This window comes from Epinephelus lanceolatus, chromosome 21 (assembly GCF_041903045.1).
Source record: "Epinephelus lanceolatus isolate andai-2023 chromosome 21, ASM4190304v1, whole genome shotgun sequence".
Classification (NCBI taxonomy): Eukaryota; Metazoa; Chordata; class Actinopteri; order Perciformes; family Serranidae; genus Epinephelus; species Epinephelus lanceolatus.
The window spans coordinates 33,680,323-33,704,567 of NC_135754.1; the positions used below are offsets into that span (position 1 = coordinate 33,680,323).

The 24,245-nt window shown below is 41.7% G+C and overlaps 1 protein-coding gene across 1 annotated transcript in view; it reads right to left on the bottom strand.

Annotated features, from left to right (window-relative positions):
• The window catches only part of myo1d (myosin 1D), a 192,329-nt gene that overhangs the window by 84,956 nt on the left and 83,128 nt on the right, over positions 1 to 24,245 (bottom strand). Inside the window, exons 13-16 of the mRNA XM_033611683.2 lie at positions 21,753 to 21,827; positions 19,498 to 19,630; positions 19,126 to 19,292; positions 8,910 to 9,117 (exon numbers count right to left, since the gene is read on the bottom strand). Coding sequence (XP_033467574.1) covers positions 8,910 to 9,117; positions 19,126 to 19,292; positions 19,498 to 19,630; positions 21,753 to 21,827 — 583 coding nt within the window. The remainder of the gene's footprint in view (positions 1 to 8,909; positions 9,118 to 19,125; positions 19,293 to 19,497; positions 19,631 to 21,752; positions 21,828 to 24,245) is intronic.

Consider the following 24,245-nt stretch of genomic DNA (forward strand, 5'->3'; position numbering starts at 1 on the left):
TGCTCGGCTAGAGCGGCACACACCCACCGTTAACACTGACACCTCTATACACCGAGTCTCATTCCTTCAATCATAACTCTCAGCATTATGTCAGGTTAAAGCTCCGGGCTAATACTCTAACCATGTGAAACAAATGTGTTCAAAGTGATCTAGAGAAAGAAAGTCTAATTAGAAGGGACAGTATTGAAGATTAAATTGAACCGCCCTGAACGACCCATCCATCAATTAGACGGACTGGACAAAATGGATTGGAAGAATACTGCCGATGGTCTGCAGTATGAGCTCAAAGTAACACATTGTTCAAACAGGTTTGAAGGACACATAATAAAATCACCTTACTGAGGAAGTAAAGCACGAATACAGTTTATACCCAGCCACTAGAATTAAATGATGAGAGCATCAGTACAGGTCTTGCACATAGAAACTTGACATGTACGTTCTCTAACTATCCGCAGAGCTGGTTTGTAGATTATTGTATGGACTATACGGAATTCAATGGGAGTTCTTTACCTAATTACCTACCTATCATACTTGGATGGTATCTGTTTTTTCATACCTTCCCGAAATTTCACTGAGGTATACGGTATATGACAGTATTTGTGCAGTGTTACCTAATGCCTCCTTCCGACACACTGGCAAGTTCTCTCAGCTTTTCCAGTCCAATAAATGAACACTAATCTCACAAAATGTCAATAGGTTATATTTTTTTACACCTGTTTTACTTATTAAACAGATAAAAATAACCGCACGTCTTCCGAATTCAAGTTTCTCTCTTGCCTTGTTCACTCATCGTAAACACACTTTATTCAAACTTGTCATAAACAAAATTTTAAAAAACAAACAAATTTGAGATGTTAAGATACACAGTTTCTCCATGTTTTGTCTTTGCCCTTGCTAGCCAGGTGTTAACATTCCTGTAACGTTATCCCCATCATTACCAATCACCATGTTTGTCACTTAATGGAACTAAGCCGTTGCTAATTTGACAATACAGCATTGGAGGCAGGTCCTTGTTCATTCCTATTAAAGTTGCTCAGTGGTAGCAAAAGTGAACCCAAAACAGTTCAACTGCTGCGTATAAAATTACCCAGATATACGGCATATGACAGTACTTGTGCAGCGCTACCTAATCCCCTTCTTCCCACACACACCAGCAAGCTCATGCCGCTCCGCAAGTTCTCTCGGCTTTTCCAGTCTATTAAATAAACGCTAATCTCACAAAATGTCAAGACAGGTTGTACTTTTACATTTTTTATGTATTAAACAGAGAAAAACAACCGCAAACCTTCTGAATTCAGGTTTCTCTTCTTTAACGTGTTAACTCATCGTAAAACACACTTCATTTAAAACCAAGTAAGGTGTCAAAATACATGTTTTTCCCACGGTTTGTCTTTGCCGTTGCTTGCCAGGTGTTTACAGTCCTTTAACATTGTCCCTATCACTAGCAATCGCCATGTTTGTCAGCTTAAATCCCTGCCACCAGTACAGACTGATTACAAAGCATTTACTAGACGTAAGAGTGTCTTTATTTTTGACGGTATTGAAAATAATTATTCAGGGTGTCTTACCAGATTGCATCGTGTACCCTCGAAGTCAAACAATTGTGTTAAATGCATTTCTGTCCTCATAAAACATTTGATTTAGGTGCATAACACCATGCTGAGTCTAGCAACTATCTGCTTTTATGCTTCACATTATTAAGCACTGTTAAGATTAACTGTCATAACATAAAGTCAATGAAATATTTGATTATATAATAAAACATTTGATTTTTTTTTTACATTTAAAACTGTGCAGGATGCAAAACAAAATCCGTATTTTTGCTTTACAGCGCTCCTGGTGGTCAAAAACTCCACAGGGTGCCTTTAATCTGTAATAATTTTGTTTATCATTTATATTAATTGTTTTCAATCATTTTTAGAGCTAAAAATAGAATTTAATTTGACATTAAACTGAGTCACTAAATGAATAATACATGATTATCTGGATTTTGGACTGTTGGCTGGACAAATATAAGCATTCGGAGAGTGCAATAGTCGGCGTTTTAAAAAACAAACCATTAATCCAGGAAATAATGAGCAGATTAATTGATCATGATAACATTTGTTAGCTGCAGCCCTCGAATTGACAATATGTTTTCAGTTTTCAGTTTTTTGCCTTTCTTTTATCACCCAGTCACTTTTGGTAAATACATACATATTTATATGAGGTTTGTCATTTTTGTTATTTGTTTAGAATCAATTTATTCTGGAACAGTGTTTTTTATATATTTTGGTGTTTTTTAAGCATTTATTAGACAGAATTATGGGAAGAGACACATGGGACCTGAACCGTCATGCTAGCTTAAGACCAGGACGCCCCTTTCTCTTGTTACTGCTATTTTGAAAAAAATGTAATATCAGTAAAATAAAATATTCTTGTGAGGATGTGGAGACAGACAAGTGGAAGGAAAAGCCGAAAAAAAGCTTAGTTAAGTTTGGCTGTGAGCCACACATCAGTTGCCATGGAGAAAGACCCACGGTTACAGTCTCTCAGAGTTTTTATACTTGCCCAAGGTGTTGTGTACTAAAGGATATTTTTAGGCTACATCCCTGGGAAAAAAGCACAGATTCAGCTAGATTCTGAAGCCTTCGTACAGTTATTATAAAATGTGGCTTTTCTTTCATTTAGGTGTCAGAATACAGACGCAAAGGTAACAGGATGCCGCAAAGGAAAGTGAGGACAAAGTAGAGGATATGAAGAAGAAACTGAGAACAGAGGGAGCACATTTCCACTCCTCAAAATCCAGCAGTGATTGTTACAAAAGGAGTTAAACCATCCTGCTTTGATGTGCTGCAGTGTTCTCACCCGGTGAAGTTTTTGTGGAGGTGATAGCTTTGGATGATAAGTTAAACACTTTGCAGGTTCAGAGGGGGGATCAGAGGATTAGGGATCATGTTTCTGCTGAGGTCTAGCAGGAGACAGATCAGTTCTGGACAGTTAAGCAGAGAGGAGGCAGTGCTAGCTCTGCACTAAGCAGCTCGCTATTCACCAGAGGGCTGCACAGAGCTGTCCACAGATAACTCCCTCTGCACGTCACTCACATCGTCCAAAAAAATGTATTTATTACTGCACAATTCATCACCTCACGAGTCACGACACCAGTTATCCAGCAGGAAACAATGCAAAATTTGAAAAAAAGGCTCTTTATCCTTTTAAGACATTTTCATTTAGCTCTTGCTCAGACAAGCCCCCCGTGGCCATGCCGTGAAAGCTGACTACCCGAGACATAACGCTCGCCACGTCTGATAAACCCACTGCTACATGGAGAGTATGTAAAGCTTTGGAAAGCAATTAAGGTGGCAGCTCAGAATACATGAGAGGGGGGGGTCTCCCCTCGTCATCGCCGCTGCTCTGACAAGCGCTGACAGTTATTGTGATGTGGATGGCTGAGCTTGAATTTATGAAATATTCATTTTAACACAGAAGCAAGGTGGGGGTGGCCCATGTATAATTTATAACATCTGTATTTATGTTGGATTGTGTGGCTTTTTTTTTTCTCCTGCTGTTTCTAAAAGTGGCATTGATTTAAATTGTTCCACACGAGGTGGAGCTTTCAGTGTTGTGGATGTAGAGCCATCACTGGTAATGCATCCAGGCCTGATTGCAATAAATTTCATGTGGGGTGTGTGAGTGGCTGGAGCACAACAAGAGCTGGGAGATGAAGTGAGTGAGAGCACATGAAGAAAGGACTGAAGGATGGAGAGAGCAGCGGGATTAAAATGGAGCTGTGAAGGAGCCTCCTCCCCTCCTCCTGCCACAATCCCTTCCTCCACCTACTCCCCCTCTCCTCCTCAAAAGAAGGGGAGGTCATGGTAATTTAAAAAGGGGTAAAATGAGACAGAAAAACACAATGTTCTCCCAATTTGGCCAGGCAGTGGCACTACAAGGGGCCACTCAACCTGTCTTTAGGAAGTGTGCAGCTTCACAAATTGTGTTTTTTAGTTGTTTGATGGGGCAAACTAAGTGGTATTATTATAAATCCATGAGGGACAAGGAGTGTGTCTGAGCTTCAGTCATAGGCTGACAGTCCTGGCACTGCGGTCCCGACTGGCATAAGGCTGTGTGGTGTGCCAGGTGCTGATAAGGGGATTGCTTGGCGCAGCAGATCAGACTCGGAGCTGGGATGTTTGTTTGAGTAACAGCATGACAGACACAGGAGTCAATGCTGCTGTCACACCACTATTTGATTTTGTGTGTCACTGAGTGCATATAGCATGAGTGAGCATGCGTCTGTGTGTGGAGCACATACAGCTGGTCTGGCCTCAACACTGACATAGGGCAAGATTAAATACGCCTGTGCAGACACCTCTGAAATGTTTGTTTTGGTGGTGATTTCTCTGGGCTTTCCCTTCGTTATCCCGGCCCGCTTATCCTGGAAGATACAAGATAGGGAATCCTGAGGGAGCGGTGGAAGAAATGCTCATCTGGTGTGTCCGTGGGAAGAGTCCGCAAAAGGTCAAATGAATCAATACACAGGTCAACCAATCAATCAGCTACAGGAGTTAATTTGGCTGGAGAACCCTTTCATGTCTGGGAGCTTTGAGATACTCCCTGAGAAAGGTAGACATGAAAGCAACACCATGTGGAGGAATCTGCAAACATGATTCTGATTTAATGACAGGTTAAGTGTCAATCACACGGCTCCCAGGCGCAGGATGTAGTGCTCTAAGAGCCCACATGATGTATGCAGAGTGTGCATCAACCTGCTTGTCAGTCACAGATCACATTTTGCACGGTTCATCTTAAATTCGACAGCCAGGCAGAGCAACACACAACATTTACAAACCCATCTCTCCATCTATCAAAGTAACAAAGCTCTGCTCCGCATGTCGATCTGACACATGTCAGCGCATGCACCATCATCACAGCAAGATACTGGCGCTCTTGCCTGAAGGTGTCGTCGCACCACTGAGGCGCCAACTGCTGAATACAAAGACTCAAACAGGGATCCATACTCACAGCAGATCAGTTAACACATGTCCAGCTGAAGGAGAAACTGGTAACAGAGCAAAATCAGTATCAAAGAACACTGCCTATATGATATAAAGATGGCTGCGGTGAGAGAGGAAGGGAGGATTTTAATATCTTAATCTAGGGTCGGGCTGGGACAAGATAAAGGGTGTTTCTCAGGAGCTGAATTTAAGAAGTAGGAGAAATAGTCCAAATCTCATATGGATGTTATACTGAGTTCAGTTATGTGTAGGAGAAATAGGCTGGGAGATCTTATCTTGAATTTTCCTTTCCTCTGGTAAGACACTCTTTGTTGATTTAATTTGACGTTGAGGTTATACAGTAGGCGCATTCACCATCATTGACCCAGATGTCCCGATTTTCACTTTAATATTATTCATATGATGTTGAAAGAAGATATTGCAAATCAAGGCCAACATCATGGTCATGTAAGACCTGCATTGTTCAGAGGCCTGAATGCATTGAAAACACCTACTTTCAAAAAGGGTTGTGCAACTAAAGCATAGGAGGTGTACAGACGACTGAATGACACATGTTATTCCAATGTTCCAATAATCAATTCAGGCCAGAGCCTGAGAAGAGCGACAAAACATGCTGAATAAATTAAAGGTCGACTGATAGTGGATGTTTAAAGGCTGATATAATAACCAACGTTTGGAACAGAGATGATGTGAGCTGATTATTTGGCCTGTATACTCTATTCTGAGATTTTTAGATTCACTATGACATTATCTTGACTTTGTGTATAGAGCCACCATGCAACAGAGAGATCAGAGATGGGCAGTATTTCTGTAACTCGTATTAGAAACATGTACTTCAGTTACTTTTGAGCATTTTGTAATTGTTAGTTGACGGAGCTGAAAAAAAAATGGACTGTGAAACAAGATAGTTTGACCTCATTTACACCGCAAGCGATGCGTTTTGTGAAGCGGTTGCGAAGAGGTCCACAAGCGTAGCGGCAGCACACGTGTTTTCACGACAAAACGAAGAGAAGCGTCGTGCAGTGGCCGCTGCTGTCCTGTCAAAATACAAACCACACCTGAGCAGTTGGTGGCGCTAGTGCACCGTGTTTGCAAATCTCCAATAAACCCCAAAGAAGAAGTGAGTTTGGACCCAAAGCCCAGGGTGGACAGGTTCGCGCGCCAGTGATTATTCCAACGCTTGAAGAAAGACAAAGGAAGTAGTCTTTGTCTGCTTTGTAATACTACTTAACACGAGTTTGCGCGTGTTGTGACCTCTCTCGGCCACTGTAGATGTTGATATTTTGTTGAATACAGCGACCATTCGCTCGCAACTCGCCCAAAAAATTCGGCGCCTCTTCTATTTTCGAGCTTGCTCACGAAAGCAAGAAGGGCAAAAGCAACATGCTCGTTGAAATGAAAACGCAAGTAAACTGCGACCGTTCACGAGCGCTACACGAACGCATCGTTTGCGGTGTAAATGAGGCCTTAGGGTGCAGTAATTTTGTGTTTTCAAAACACTCAAAATACTTTCTCAGTGATTCATACCAGAGATGGGACCAAGTCACACATGTGCAAGTCTCAAGTAAGTCTCAAGTCTTAACCTTCAAGTCTCAAGTAAGTCCCAAGTCATTTTTTCTTGGGCAAGTCAAGTCAAGTCACAGGTTATGTCAAGTCAAGTCAAGTCAAGTCCTGTAATAGGTCAAGTCAAGTCCAAGTCAAGTCACCTTATTGTAATTTTACCTGCAGAATCTGATCTTAATAAAGTGAAAAGACAAGATATAAGTAACTGTCAGAATCACCCATTTAGCTCATTTAACCCTGTGTTGCTCGTTCATAAAACGTACAGCCGGTCTTGTGATGAACCGGTCGGAATGTTCGCTCACGTTTTCTGGGGTTAATGTTAGCAAATAAATTAAAAAACAATGCTGACATGTTGATACCTATCTGATATAAGAGGGCCTGTTTCTCCAATAAACACGTAAGGTACGTAGAGAGGGCATGACTGACTGACAGGGTAGTGATCCAATCATGACAACGCCATTCTCAGCCTGCGCTCCTACCGGGTAATCAACATTATTTTTTAAATTAATTTATTACTTTCATATTCTAACCTACAACATGATGTGAATAACACTCAAGTCATTCAAGTCATCGTGTCTCAAGTCAAGTCAAGTCCCAAGTCTTTAACTTTCAAGTCCGAGTCAAGTCTCAAGTCTTTTATTTTTTGTCAAGTCACAAGTCATCAAAACAGCGACTTGAGTCGACTCGAGTCCAAGTCACAATGACTCGAGTCCCCATCTCTGATTCATACACATAAAAAACAGGTGTACCTCAAGACGTTGGAGGGCTTTAAATTAAAAGAAGAAGCTGCATTTACTTGTTCACTGACTCACAGCTTTGCTATAGGTCTACAGCGCTGGACCAGCTTGATCGGTTGTTGCAGTCCAGCCAAAAACTTCATCTTAATACATGTTATTGACCAATAATTGTCCCATGTACAAAAGGCTACATTCTTGCTGCAACTGCTCCACGTTCAATTCCAGCCTGAGGCCCTTTGCTGCATGTCATCCCCTCTCTCTACCCCTTTCACACTACATCCATCCTGTCAAATAAAGGCCAAAGCCAAAAACAATCTCTGGAGCTGTCCCCACTGATCAGCTCCTTCTGATACAACCCTCCCTTCTTCAGCTCTGGTTGGTGATGTACATCCCTGCATGACTGGTGGAAGCTATGAAGCCATCAGTCACTATTTAAGCCAAGTTTAGCTGGTAACGACAGTGTGTAAAAAGTACTGTCAGCGCTGATCAATTGCCCCAACCAATAAATCAGTCGACCTCTAGAATAAACACACTTTTTTGATTAATTTAGTTCTCGTCCCTATAAAGTTCTATGGTAAGTAACTCTGGATAAACGTGTCTGCAAAAATAATTTCATTACATGTAGACTTGTGCTAAAACAGACGTCAAAAACACAATCCTGCTGTGCATCCTCATGGGTAATCTAAGCTAGCTCTCTAGATAAGCTGTGGATATCTGTGATGAATGCAAACATCATCTATTCCCATTATTGCAGCTTCCAAATAAATTCAAAAATAGCCGCCCACAGACGCCATAACGGGAGATATGATAACTCACTGTCTTTAGTTTTGTTTACTCACTGTTTGATGATCCAGGAGCTTCGGTTAGTTTTAGAATTGACTGTTGTACGATGTATTGAGAGATGCAGGATGGCACTATGAACTGAAAACAAAACTCCCCAAACAAACATTCCCCAAATGAACAGGCCTTTACAAGAAGTTGAACACCTGTTGTATTTACAGACCGCTGACATACAGTTAAGTCTGAGTGGTTGACTTCATGACCAGCAAACCACAAACAATGAGCAGATTTATCTTCACAATGTAGGATAAATTCAGATTCGAGGAGCATTTCTGTTGCTGCCCAAATCTCAGAAACCTCCAAAATCATATATCTGATTCCACTCACAACTTTACGAGAACTGTGTGGGTGAAAACTCCGACAGAGAGAGAGAAGGAGAAAGAGGCAGAGACATTCATCCTGAGAGATATAAGATTCCAACTCTAATAATACAAGATTATATCAGCTCTGAAAATACCTCAGTGCTTGTATAACTTGTATAAAATTCTGAGTAGAGCCTTTCTGGTCTCCAAGGTTATTCATATGCAGAGCGAGGGCTGTTGAATTTCAATGAGAACACTGAAATAGGATGTTGTTAATTTGATTCACTGGTTTAAATTTAAGGCAAAGTCAGAGAGAGGAAAACAAAGATTAAACAAAAGAAGCAATGTAACGAATCAGTGGCTTCTTGATACCTCTGATATTTAAATTTGGCACATTTCTCACGGGGTCAGAGCGATCATGCTGCCATGTCAGTATCTGAGCTCATAAGCTACAATAAGGTGGTTAGACTCACCTTCTGGAGGAAGAGGACAATTCTCTGGACCATTTCCGCCCGCTGCTCTTCCAGGCTGAAGAGCGTACGTGGCGTGCGGATGAAGACCTTGGTTTTGCCGTAAGCCACGTCATGGTCGAATCCACACCCCTGCAGGAGCCTCTTCACTGCGTCTTTATCTGATGGCAGGTCATGGTTTGGCCACGTAAACTCTGAGATCATCTTGTATCTGGAGGAGGGACAAAATTATCATATGAAGAGATGCAGCAGTGTGCAGCGAAACAAACAGAAGACAAAATAAAGGTTATTAAAAAATGTAGCTGTCTGCAGGAAGGAACACCAAGAGCTAAGTGTTTATAGCCTTGCAAGCAATGTGGTTATTGGATGAATTATTATGAAACAGGGTACAAACAGTCATTGCCCCCTTGACTTTGGTGATCCTCTGAGTTTTCTTTGCGCCACCATGAGATTAATGATGCTTTAGTGAAATGTTGTGTTAATTGTATGATGGATGAGCATAAAATCTGGTGGACACTAGCCCCTTTTACACTGCCAGATTTCCGCTGTTTTGCCGGCAAGCTGCGAGCGTTTAGACACACAGAGCCGGATTGGCGAGTTGATCCGAGGTGCCCAATTTTCCGCCTCATAGGGTAGACATATTGGCGGAACCCTTTTAGTTTAAACAGACCGAGGCGGCCTTCCGCAACGGGAGGGGCTGTTGAAGACTTGTGGGAGGAGCTGTTGATGGCGCCACACGTGCGACCCACTGGCGGTGGATAAACAGGAAACAGCTGATAGCAGGAATTATCAGTGCAAACCTGACAGACACTATAAAGACTGGGGAGACAAAGAATTGCACGCCCTCCTTGTCCTCGCAAACAAAGAGGCCATTAACCGTCAGATGACGGGGACGCTGAAGAATGGACCGACTTATGAGAGAATCGCCAAAGGACTGACCAGCCGCGGCTTCCCTCCCACGTCACTGTTTACGTCACACGCTGAGCTACATGTTTTGTTACTTGCTCACGCCCCCCACTGCCCCGAAAAAGGCGCATTCTGTATAAACAAAAGTAGGTAGGCGGCATTTTGCTGCACTCCCCGATTTTGTTTTGATACTGCCAATGCTGAAAAAAGACTGACATTTGATTTACACAATGTAGGCACTGGATGGACTGGACTAAAAAGGTGTAGGATCGGCCCTATACCTGCTAAATATCAGTATATTAGTATGCTGACATTTAGCTCACAGAGCTGCCAATGTGGCTGCAGACACTCAGTGTTATTACTTTATTTTTATTACTTTTTATTAGGTTGATACAAATTAAACACCACAAACATCGTCAGCAAGGGATAAATCACATTGTCACAGCACAACCTAAAATCCAGATTCTTATTTCTTAGATTTATGCATCCTGTGTTTTCCATTGTTGAGGAAAAAAAAATACTTTTCAGTCCTCAGATCATATTATATCTGAAGGAGGAAAAAAATATGCCTTGGTATAATGTATACGGTTCTATAGATCTTCTTAATTACTAAGAAAGCATGAGTCTTTGCTCCTGGCACAGTGCCCTGGAAATCACATCATTTAGTACATGAAAAAGGGGATTAATTATTGCACAGTGCACCTGCAGGCCAGCGCAGGGGGTGAGGAGTCAAATTACACTCTTAAGAGTCTTTTCAGTGCTATAATTAGACTGAAATACGAGAGCTTTTAAGGCCTAATATTCTTTTTTTCAACCAGCAACCTTATGGTCTCAGACCTGTAGAAGCCTGTTACAAGAGTCATGGCACTGAGACTACATTCAATCATGACCGGATAAATTTAAAAATGATTATGTATTGTTAAACTTCAGGCACAGCTTGATGGAGCTGAGTTTGTCCTGATACAACTTGTGCTGCTGTCATGGTATAAAATTTCCTCCTGTATTATTATGAGTTTTAAAAAAAAAATCAAGATTCTTGTGATTTGAGTGGGGTTTTTTTTGGACATGATGAGGTGGTTTCAGGACAGCAGCAATATTCTCTGTCGTCCAGTGCGTGTTCAACAGACTGCTCCCCTGTCACTTCACAGCCGACCCACTGACGAGGCGGTGATGTAATGCCAAGTCCAAATATATCAGAGAGGGGGGGTTGGAGTGACAGAGCTGGATGACTTGTTAGCATGTTATGCAAAAGACTCATTACCTAATCCTCCGTCCACTGCAGTGGTGTCTACAAGGGCAGTGGGCAAATGTGACAGCTGGAGAATAAGGCTACAACAAGTGTGTGTGTGTGTGTGTGTGTGTACTGTTAGAAAGGTTACTAAAACATGTGTGTGTGTTTGTTATAAACCATTACCAAAGAACGATTTTAAGATTATTATCATGCTATTTGGATTAAATTCTGGAGAAATATGTGGTGATTTAGGAGCTTGTGACCCAAATTATCATTAAAAAACACATGTAAAATCAGGCTGTCAGGCTTAAGATCTCATCTGTTACACAATGGGTATAGCGTGTTTGTGAGTGAAGCTTTCTGGGTCTTATCTGATGTGATGACACCAGCGTTGTTGCATCACTCGCACTTGTCCTCCGCAGGGAAACATGAGGTGACGTATGAGACTCTCTAAGGAGCCGTATCTGTCCATTGCTCGGCTCTAAAGTACCTGACCTGACCGACATCGGCCCCTTTGTCCTCTTGTCTCTCTTTGTTATGAAGCTTCGGACAAGACGGAGCACTCTTATGAAATATCCTGTGTGAGACAGAGATATTTAGGGCTGCAACTAATGATTATTGTCATCTAAGAGCACCAGGAGATGTCTTCGTACGTCCTGTTTTGTCCGACCAACTGTCAAAAGCCCAAAGATGTTAGTAAAAAGAAGTATAAAACACATAATAAGCTGTAACCCAAGAATATTTTCAATTTCTAGCTAGCTGCAAGTTGTAGTTGCAAGTTATTTTATTGAGTTTGCCTTTCACAAATGATTGAGTTCCCTCTGGTAAACAGCTATGCAGTGTTCATGTGCAGGGCTTTTATTGTGAAAGGTAAGAATGGAAGGGGTAGATCTGGTTTGCACTTTTGTCTTTATCAAAGTTGAAAGGAGTAATTAGGTTTGGCATCTTGGTTTGTACTAATAAGCCACTTTATACAACAGTTAGTTCCGGCCCTGCAATCTGATTGGTCGAGAGACAGTAAAACCATGATGATACTGGAGTACAACATCACGGTTATTTCACTGTGTATGTATCACTCCACCTCACTGCTGATTGCAAGCAACAATCAAATCAAAACTGACGGTTAGTGTCACTTAGGTCAGTAGTTGCGTTGTAGGCTAATTATTTTATCCACTGTCAAACAGCCAAAAATATGGATTTATTTCCTAAAATAAGTTTTGAATTGAACTATGAATGGTCATCAGGGGAAGATGAGGGAGAGGAGAAGCTGAATCCATCTGAGCACACATCCAGGTTTGTCAGTGTTTCATCAGCGGAGCTCAATGACTTGGAGAAAAGCAACATACTGTCAGATCAGAAGGCAGAGTCGGCTGTGCCTGTGAAGCGACAGTCCACCATGCAGTCATCAGAGACTTATTTCACCAGCTGCACAATTAATGGAAACGTGTAGATAAATGTGTATAAAGAGTAAGTGCCTGGCGCACCATGTCTGCGTTACATAGCAACGGTGACAGCGGAGTCCTGAGGGAACTATTTTGGTTGGCAGAAGACAAATAAAATGCTTAAATTATCTATTTTGTCCTCATTTTTCAACATTTCTTAATCAGCCTTACTTATTTAACTGTTGAACTGTTGTATAAAAGCAATATCACACCAGAGGGAGTGATGTTATACTCGTATATCGTCACGGCTGTGATTGTCTTCGGCACTTGGCCTGTGGCCTCGTGCCTATGACTGAATCACAGCCGTGACGATATACGAGTATAACATCACTCCCTCTGGTGTGATATTGCTTAATTATGATCTGCATAAATCAAGGCTGTTTCACTGGAATTGTGTTGCTAGGCAACAGCTTGGGTACATGCCCACTTCCTGTCAGCTGATGTCATTCACATACAATGCAAAACATTCCAACAGGAAATACAAAAGGACCCATTTAAAATGTCAGTCAATTTTTCGCCACGTAACATTCGCGTTTTGTTACAAAATAGTCATGACAAAAGCAGCTCAAAAAAATGTTGAAACTGGTTGAGATGGAGCCACTTTGAACTGTTTTATGGTTGAGGAAATAGCATCAATACCTCAAAGCTGAACTTGAGCACAGTATAAGAGCGAATGTACTTAGTTCACATTTCATGACTGTAGATCACTGGTCCAGCCACGGGGTCCAGATTAGTCTAAGGTCCACACAGTTTAATACATTCAGCATCATACTTGTTTTTGGCCATGCCGTTAAGCTAGTTAGCCGTCTCTGTCACGTAGCCGTCTGTTAGTCACTCACTCTGCAGCAGGAAACAGCACTTCAAAATGAAAGCTCTGTGCTGGAAATTCACTGTACTTCAAAATAAAGTGTGTGTTGAAAACTTGATATATTTTCTATCTGACTATCTGTCATGGCTAAACTGCTTGAGTCTCTTATAAATGAGCAACTTTCCCTTTTTTAGCTGACAACTGTATTCTAAGTCCCACTCAGTCTGGTTTTAGACAAGTACAATAACGGCTGTAACCTCTGTTACAAATGATATCATTACTGCCTTAGATAATAAAAAGTCTTGTGCCGCATTATTCATTGATTTATCTAAAGCATTTGACACTGTTTTGACCATCATCTTCTTCTGCAAAGACTGCAAAGCATAGGTTTCAGCAGCATTGTGTTAAATTGGTTTTCTAATTACTTGGTAGAACTCAGTGTGTGGCTATAGATAACTGTACCTCTTCCTTACTAGCAGTAAAAATGTGTCCCCCCCCAAGAATCAGTTTTGGGTCCTATTTTATTTTATATTTATATACATAATTTCGGTATGGATTTAGATCCAACAAAAGCTCATCTCTATGCAGATGAGACAATATTGTACACCTCTGCGACATCATTGCAAGAGGCAATGAACTTCTTACAGTCTGCCTTTAATCAGGTAAAAAAATCCCTTGTAGGTTTAAAGTTGGTATTAAATGCTAACAAAACAAAATCCATGGTTTTCACACGCTCACGTTCTCCTCCTGATTAAGAGGAAGATTTTAACACAAAATGGTACTCCAATAGAGAGGGTAATCTCCTACAAATACCTATTTGGCTAGATGACAAATTATCCTTTGGGGTCCATATTGAGAGCCTTTTAAAAAAACTCCGACCTAAGTTAAGTTTTTACTTTAGACTAAAGAGATGCTTTCCATACTCAGCAAGGAAAAGATTGATGCAGAGCACATTCTTATCAGTGTTAGATTATGGTGACCTAATTTATATGCATTCTTCTTCCTCTTTATAAAAAAACTAGATGTTCTATATCATTCAGCCTTGCGTTTTGTTACAGGTGCAGCAGCTAGGACTCACCATTGCACTCTGTATGAAATGGTACAATGGACCTCTCTATCCCTTAGAAGGAAATTTAATTTGTTACGTACACATTACTTACTTATTTACTTTTTATTGCAAAAGCACTAATGGGTAAATTACCTCTCTACATTTTAAATCTGCTTACATATCATATTAGTGTTTACAGCACACGTTCATCAGAAAAAATACTATTAACCACTCCTTCAACAAGAACAGAACTTGGTAAAACAGCTTTCTCTTCATATGCACCATTCGCCTGGAATGAACTCCAAAACACCTTAAATCTGAAGTCACTTCCACCTTTCAACATGTTTAAAAAAACTTTTAAAATCAACCATTACTGAACAGTGTCACTGCTTCTAACTTGGTGCCTTTTAACAGTATGTCTGTTTTGCCTTGTTATGTGTCTTACTGAGTGTAATGTGTTCTCATTGCCTTTGTGTTCTAGTATGTTTAGTATGTGAGACTTGTGTTTTCGTGGTTTTAGTATGTGTCCATTGTCTTGTCTTTTGTGTACTTGTAACTTTTGCCGCCAGTCTTGGCCAGGACTCCCTGGAAGAAGAGCTACTTTAACTCCTGGACCCTTCCTGGTTAAATAAAGGTTAAAAAAAAATAATAATAATAATAAAATAAAAAATATTAGCGAGTCACTTGCAGCCCATTCAGAAAGGAACTGCGACCCACCAGATGGGAACCACTGCTGCAAATGACATACGACCTGCCCACACTGTGACTACTTTTAAATCTTGAGGCCTGAACATACATTCTGCATTGAACATCCACAGACAGCTGTGGTCACATGGATGCACATGAGGTTCGATTTATAGTACAATTGAGGGGGGGGGGGGGGTGTTCAGTGTCAGCGCCCTGCAGTCATTAAGAAGGGGAGGCGGCGTTACCGTCCTCCTGCTGCCGATATCAGGTGAAGTGGCTGCAGCTGGCTTGACTGCAATGTTTTGGAACAAGAGTTTGGAGCTGCAGGTATGGGGGTCCCTGTGGTTTTTGATAGCCAATTCAAATTTAACAAACAGATCAGTGCTTTTGTCAAAACTAGCTTTTTCCAGCTACGTCTTTTAGCCAAAACCAAGCCCTATTTCTCAGCTGCAGACTTTCAAAGGGTGATCCATGCCTTCATAACCACCAGATTAGGCTATAACTCCTTTTATGTTGGCCTGGATCAGTCCTCCCTCAACCGTCTACAGCTCGTCCAGAACGCTGCTGCTCGCCTCCTCACAGGCAAGAAAAAGCCCGACCACATCACGTCAGTTTTAGCCTCCGTCCACTGGCTCCCGGTCCGTTTTCGTATTGATTTTAAACTTCTTTCAAGTGTTTTTAAAGCCCTCAACGGTCTACCCCTCTGTACCTCTCTGAGCTCCTTTTGCGCCACACCCCAACCAGAACCTTAAGGTCTTCGGACCAACTACTGTTGGTGGTGCCAAAAACCAGACCAAAGTCTCGAGGTGACAGAGCCTTCCCAGCAGCTGCCCCAAGGCTCCGGAACAGCCTCCCCCTTCACATTCGGTCATCCCAGTCCCTAAAGACTTTTAAATCCTCCCTAAAACCTTTCTCTCCCGCCTGGCGTATCATTCAGCCTGAGCACGATGATCTCAAGTCTTCTTCTTCTTCTTGATCTCCTGAGGAAATCATACTTCCCATGGGTGAAAACTCACCAAACTTTGCACAAAGGTCCAGTCTCATGCCAGATATCCTCAGCTGTAAACTCAAGTCAATAGTCCTGATGGTGGCGCTACAGCAAGCGTCTAAAGTTCAAAACTGAAAATTCATAACAAATCAACCATACGTGCTACAACTTCACAACTTTCATCAAACTGTAGCCCCAATACTGAAGAAACTTTCGTACATTTAAACCTATTAAAAATTATGAAGTTCATCACTCTGTTTTTTTCAAAAACTGTAAAACTTCTTAAACCTATCTCCTCCCACAGTTTTTGCTCAATTGACACCAAACTTGCTACAGAGCATCTTCAGACTGTCCTACAAAAACTGTTTCTCAGATTTTTGATTTATCAAAAATTGAGCCTACAGTGCATCAAAATGTTTGACTGTAAATGGTACTGTAAACATATACATGCAAATTCTCGCTAAATAAATCTTCAATGTTCAAAATTCTAGAGTCATGGTAGATGATGTGTGGCAAATTTCAGAATTTTATCTCAAAACTGAATTTTTGACAGCATTTTGAATTTTGCTCTAATGTGAACAATTGGAGTCAATGTAAAAATGGTAATTTTAAACATCAGTTTTTCACTTATGGAGCAGATCAATCATTGTTACAAACAAATTACCAACATCTCCATGCTGTCTAGATGCAATATGTGTATTTTCAGATTTTTGTTTCGATTACTGAATTTTTTACAGTGGTTTGAAATCTGCTTTTCCATGCATGGACGGCTGCTAAACCTGCACGTCTGGCTTAGTCAGTTTGTGAAGCTACACATGAATTGTCACTGACTAATTAGCTCAGTGAGATAGAAATTGATTCTTAGTCTCAGAGGTTGTGAATTCAAGCCTCAGCTGATGCAAAAGGCAGATTGTGTTGCTAAATTCCTAAATGTTTTCCAATTCTTCTGCTTGTTGCTCAGAATTGCCTAAAAATGCCCGGACCCGACCCATCGCTGCGCAGCACACAGGTCTGAAAGACACACACATGCACAAACAGGACCTATACATGCACAAAGTGGAGAGATGTCAGAGTGAGGGGGCTGCCTTGGTCAGGCGCCCTGAGCGATTGGGGGGGTTCGGTGCCTTGCTCAAGGGCACCTCAGCAGTGCCCAGGAGGTGAACTGGCACCTCTCCAGCCACCTGTCCACGCTCCATATTTGGTCAGGACGGGGACTCGAACAGGCGACCCTCCGGTTCCCAAACCAAGTCCCTATGGACTGAGCTACTGCCGTCCCACTGCACTGTTTGGTCTGTTTTCTTATCGTTGTTTTCTACATCTATTCTATTTTTATTATTGATGTTGTTTTAAATGTGCTCTAGAAATAAATCCTGACTGGACTCTCACAGACGTGGGTGGATGACGACATTTACTTCACGTGGACCAAAGTGGACCCTCGCAGACACACAGATGCTGGAAACTCTTTACCCACCTGGCACTTAGATCTTGATCTACCTTGTGTTTCTAATCCTATTCATTTCTTCTGCATGCTGTCTGTCCTAATGTTTTTTGCTGTATTTCCTGTTTGTCTAAATGCATTATGTAAAGCACCTTGAATTGTCTTTAATTATGAAATGAGCTGTATTAATAAATTTGCCTTTTTTTAGATTTGAATCTTATCTTTTAATCGCACACCATTTATCTGCATGCTAATAATTTGGTTTAAAGTTTACAGGTGTGTTTGCTGTTTTTTCAATGTACAATGTCATGTCAAATACTGTACAAAAATGGGTCAAATATATGGAATCCTTAGTTAATGTTACATGTTTCTGTTATTTTTTTTATATATATGTACTGGCCCAAAATATCAGATTTTTAAGCTCTTAAATATCAGTCTTGGTATCAGCCTCCGAGGTCTATAATCAGTACTCTGCTTGCAAGCAAATGAGAGCTAATTGTGATGTAAACAGACTTGTTATGTCAAGTGTTTATGCTTCCACATGAATAAAACATGAGTTATTAATGCAGGTCATTGACTAGTAGCTGTTCGCTACTTTACCACATTAAAAACAGACTAATGTTTGCAGCACATTAAATGTTTAACAACAATAACTCTCTCTAGTAATTATAATCCAGCCTGCTTTTAATCAAGGTCAGAGGACAAAAATATTACGCTCGTAGGAAACTGACAAAAGCGAGTGCAAAAAAAAAAAAAAAGATGATAATTAAAAGATTATCTTTTTGAATGGCTGCTGGAGATGTAACTGATGAGCTGCAGGATTAGATTAGATGCGAGCTGATGGGGGTTACACAACAAACATTTACACCCCACAGTTAGGAAATGTCAAGTAATATCCTTCATGGCTGCCCACTGCACGGCTTCAGGGATTCAGCATGTTTGTCCAGAGCCTGTGAGGTGAGGGAAGGAGTGTTACCTCATCACTTCTGCTGGCCAGATTTTAAAGATAGTGCCATGAGCAAACATTTAACCTTCAAATCACAACCCTGATGTTACGAAATATGCCTAGAATTTGGGTAATAGTTATTCAAAGGCATGACTTAGTGGACAGTTAGTGGACAGTTCACCCCAAAATCAAAAATACACTCTTTTCCTCTTACCTGTAGTGCTGTTTACCAATCTAGATTGTTTTGGTGTGAGTGAGTGTTGGAGATCTCAGCTGAAGAGTTGTCTGCCTTCTCTCCAATATAATGGAACTAGATGGCACTCAGCTTGTGGTGCTCAAATTGCCAACAAAATTACAGCTAAAAAAACCTCAACATCAAAGTCTCTTTCCAGAAACCATGACCTGGTTACTCAAGATAATCCACAGACCTTGTTGTGAGCAGTTTCATGTAGGAACTATTGTCTTTCTGATGAACTACATCTTCACGCAGAGGAAGGCACGCTACTACTGCTAGCTCATCTAGCACCACGGAGCGAGCTAACGTTACAGCGAGGACGCCATTAATCCTTGTGTCTCTTGCTGTCACAAGCCCCTCTTCCATGAGTGGATGTACGCGTTCTTGCAACCTGACATGTAATAATTGAAAAGGTTCAGGAGGAGCAAGATATAACTAATTAAAACTAGGTTTATCACATGGTTCTAAGTGATTATTATGTTGTGGGTACCTCTGTAGAAAGCGAGGGTACGTCTGTCTGTAGGCGAAGCCAGCACGCCGCACTCTGACGTTCTCCAGCAGCCCGAGGTACTCCACCTGGTGACGGCAGCGCTCCTGCTCGAAGAGTAGAGGGGACTTGACATCGTTGGGTTTAATGCAGCGAACATAGTAGGGTTCCTACAGAGGGAGACAGTGTGTTAACCACTGGACATGTATCTAACATGAATTCAACATGCAAGACCCTGTGCAGAGAATCTCTGAGGCTCCATGAAAGCTATTTCAGAATTTGGAAGTTGGAAAATAATTGCTTAAATTTGTTCAGCCTGAACTACAGCCTTGGATGCAATGCTTGTCAAACGGTTTATCCGTCCTGACTCCTTACCTTGGAGGCCAGGTTCTCCACCAACGAGATCATGGAGTTTTTAAAGAGCGTTGCAGCTGTCAGTGGTCGTTTGGTGACCTCAGTGATGCTCAGTTTGCCCTCGGGCCACATCCCCTTCAGTACTGGGTTAGAACTGGAAACAAGAAAGATACAGGTGTGTAAGTAGACATAACAACACTTAAATGACTACTGGGCACAATTTTGTGGTTTTGGCCATCTAACATTCATCAGGCATTGTGAAAGAGGTTTGTTCCAAGTTTTCAAGTACAAACATTTTAACCTCTTGAGACCCCAGCTTTTGTTTGATGTGAATTTTTATTTGTCCTGGCTATTTGGGATGAGAAGGACCTGATAAGTGTAAAAAATGAAGCATTGTTTTTGAACAGTGAGTAGGTTTTGGAGAAAATGATGTCCTCATGTGGGAACAATGAATTTATTTTAAATAGTCACAAGTGTGTAAACCAAAAACCACCTTTTTTCCATGACAAAAACAAGACCATGACGAGCTAAAAACAGATCTTGATAATTAAAACTAAGATGAAATCGTAGGGCTGGGCGATAAATCGATTTTATCGATTAATTCGAATTTGTAGTTTAGGTCGATTTGTTTTAATGAAAATCGAGTTTCTCTTTAACATCCGCCACTGACGCTCCCCGCTGGGCTCCCGTAGTTCAGAGTAGGCTCACCCCTCCCCCCCACGCACTTGATACACAAACATCATGGCACCGAGCGAGGAAGAACTCGTTCCCAAGAAAGGGAAGGAGTTCGGTTTTGTGGCGTCAGACACAGAATAAACAGCACCCCGCTGCAAAGTGTGTTTGTAGGCTGTTGCTCCCCAAGGTAGCAGTACTACCAATTTACTGCAGCACCTCAAACAGAGGCATGCTGCCGAGTGGGAGAGGTGTTGCTCCCTATGAAAATATCCCCATTCAAGTGCTTGAATTTGTTATCTACGTGACAACACCTGAATGCAACACAGGCTCCTCTACATAGACGTGTGTGTGTGTGTTCGGTGCCGTGCTGCAGGTTCGGGCCAGGCTCGGTTATAATTGTCTCGGACTCAGGAAAATGCGTCCCGGGGCAATATAATGGTAGGGGAAACACTGCCGGCCCGGTGGAAAGCGATCACGGATGCAGTCGCGATGTATCTTGCAAGAGATATGGTGCCCATATTTACCGTGGAAAAGCCGGGGTTTATTCACATGCTGAAAGTTTTGGAGCCCAGGTACATGCTACCAGGCCGCAGATATTTCTCTGAAAATTGATTTTAAGTAGAGGGGGAAAATCGATTTAAATCGTGAATCGGATTTGTTGTGAAAAAATCGGAGATTTTTTTTTTAGGCCACATCGCCCAGCCCTACGAAATCGATGTTTTATTTTCATCGATGAGACGAGACGTGATGAACATGTCAGTGGTTGACTATTGGAAATTGAAAGCTGTGAACAGCCGTGCTCGTAATTATCTTCAATTTTGACTAAATGACAGTTTTATCTTGTTACTGTTGCTAAAATTGGTAAAAATCATTATTCCATATCAAACAACAAACATTATAAAACATAAATAAACAAGTTTCAGCCATCAAATTTGTTCAGGTTTTGTCCCTGAGTTTGTGTCAGGATCAGCTGCAGACTGACTTGGCAGAGATAGCCATCATCTTGTTTTTAAATGGATTAGCATGCTGTGCTTTTGCTAAAACTAGATGGAGCAATAAAGTGTCCACTGACAAGGACAACAGGTCTGAGTTAAGCAGAGTGAAGTTTTAGGTCAAGCAATCCCAACGTGTAATGTCCTCATATGAGAACACAGGATCGTAGGAGGTTTGAGGGCACAAGACTGCTACCTTGCACAATTTGTATTTCACTTTAGACTCTGGATACACTAAACCAGGAAAAGGTGTTTCCATTAGGTCATTAGGACCCACGTTAAAACACATTTGGATGCTATCCAAACGTGTTGCTTTTGACCTGAGTGAAGAGCATCATAAAATGCACATTAGACAGGTCGGGAATTACTAGACCTCACATTTATATTCAGCAGAGGAAAAGCGCCAGAGGGTTGGAGGAGAGGAGGAGGATGAGAGCCGGCTGAGAGGAGATTAGCTGTACTAGTCCTGTGCTGTTCTGTCTGGAGGGGTGTCATGTAATCAAAGTGCTGCAAGGAGTACAGTGAATACAGTGTGTGGAGGTGATTGAAGAGGTGTGTATTACTCTGTGTGAGTGTGTGTGTGTGTGTGTGTGTGTGTGTGTGTGTTACCTGTTGTATAGCAGTCTCTTGAAATCCTGGAACAGAGTGTCTTTGTTCTTATCAATAAAACCCACCACTGAGTACCTGTGAAGAGAGGGAGGAAGGTAAATGCACATACTTTGCTGCTTACTGTTGTTAGCTGGTAGCATCATAACTACATGATTACTTTAACCTTTACTTACGGATAAGTCTGAATTATCCTGCAACTACCAATTTACACTCAGTGGCCACTTTATTAGATGCACTGCTCTGACACTGGCCCCAGAACAGTCTGAATTCTTTGCAGCATGGATACAACAAGGTGCTGCTTCGTGTTGACGTGACAGCATCGAGCAGTCGATGCAGATCTGTCAGCTGCACATTCATGCAGTGAATCTCCCGCTCCCCCACATTGTAAAAGTGCTGCTTTATTAGAGATCTGGCGTCTGTGGAGGCCACTGGAGTAGCATGAACCCATTGTCATTGGTAGACGTAGATTGAGTTAAGAGTGTGTTTTGAGATGGTGCTTTATCCTGCTGGACGCAGCCACTAGAAGATGGGCAGACTGTGAACACAAAGGATGCACATGGCAACCAACGATACTCAGGCTGAGGCATTCAAACCACGCTCAGTATCAGTACTTCGGTATTTTTCAATCTGGACCCTGTTTTCCATGTTTTTTTGTAACTAATGCGAACAGCAGGTTTTGAAACTGATCCGGTGGTGAGTGAGAGGGCTGCAGATACAGTAGCAGCTGCGACACAGGCTACAATGAAACCACATGGGGCACATAGGGATGCACCGATCCGATATCTGGATCGAATATCGGCCCTGATATCATCAAAATAGATGGATCAGGTATTGGAAAATGCAGCCTATAACTGAGGCGATCCTTTCCCTTTAAATCTATTGCAACACGAGTTACGTCATACGTCATGGAGTGAAAGAGAGAATCTGCTGTGTGGAGATATTTCACACCATTTCAACTGCTGTTGCACAGTTGGATATTTTTGTTAAAAATAAATAGTTCATCATTGCATTAATCTGTTTGATCTGGTCTCATTTTATCTTAGGAAAGAACTGTGTAGTCATCAATGCCTGATGCCTCTAGTCTTTTCTGTTCTACATGTAAAGGTATATAGCTTTTTAGGTCAACCATAGTATCGGATCAGTATCGGCTGATACTCAAAGCCACAGCATCGGGATCGGGATTGAAACTGAAAAAGCTGGATTGGTGCATCTCTTGGGGTCACATACGTCAATGTACATCCCATAAAAGTGCTTGTTTTTGCCACAGGCAGGCTCAGATTGTTATTCTAAGTGTGTGACAACTTAATGGAAAGGATCCCTACAGAGACAGAGCTTTGTGTTAAAGAGTAAGATCCTGTTTGTTCAACCAGAAACAGCCCCGAAATCGCCATCGCCAAACTCACCAGACTCCATTCAAATAATCAGGAATTTTAGCACGTATAGAGTCAGCGTATTTTCACATCTAACTGGGTGAATTAGGGGTTTATTTTAACCCGACCACTGTTGGAGATTGTTGGAACAGTGGAAAGGCAAACCAAGACTGTTTTTGCAAGTTTTATTTTGCTTCTGTCGCCTCTAAAAGAAGTGTGCGTTACGATTATAAAATTACTGTTTATTTAAATGAAGTCTGGTGGGTTTGGCGATAGCGAACAAAAGGGTTGAACAAAAAGGGTCTTACTCTTTAACAAAACGGACTATCACTGTAGGGATCCTTTCCACAAAGTTGCCAGACACTGAGAATGATAAACTGAGCCTGTCAGTGGCAAAAACAAGCACTTTATGTGGACGTGCAGCCCTGAGTGGTTCCATTGCAGCCTGTTTACCCCCTCGCTCAATACTAATTTCAAAAAAGTTGCTCTGAGCAGTCACTTGGACACAAAAATATGGCAAAATAGAGTCCAGGGTTAAAAAAAAAAATCAAAGTAATCCTTTAAGGTTGTGCCAAGAAGATGTCCCCCACACTGAATCACAGGCAGGATGGAGCCTTGCTGATCTACTCACGCAGGGTTGTTTGAGTACATCAGCGGTTTCCGAGATACTTTAACCACCTCATCATCAAAGTCATTTACATCTCATTTATTCTCCATTCTGATCTTCGGTCTGAACAACAGCTGAATCTCCTGACCAGGTCTGCACACTTTGATGCATTGAGTTCAGTCAATCAAGCCATATTGAGCAGGTGTACCTAATAAAGTGGGCACTGGTTGTATAAACTGTGGTTTGATCTAAATATAAGCCCATCCTTACAGCCCGTGTCAATATACACTTGAATTTAATGTGAGCTGTTAAGTGATGAACCCGCTATAAATAGCAGCACTGTTCAGCGGCATGCTGGGAGATGTGTGCGGCACTCTGCCTCCTGCCTGGTCTAAGTGGCTCAGGGATCAATCAGGCCTGCCAGTCAGGCTCCTCTGCCTGAGCCCTCCCCTGGGTGGCAGACACTTAGCCCTCACAAATGGGCTCAACACGTTTCCCTGCACTTTTTGGGGGCTT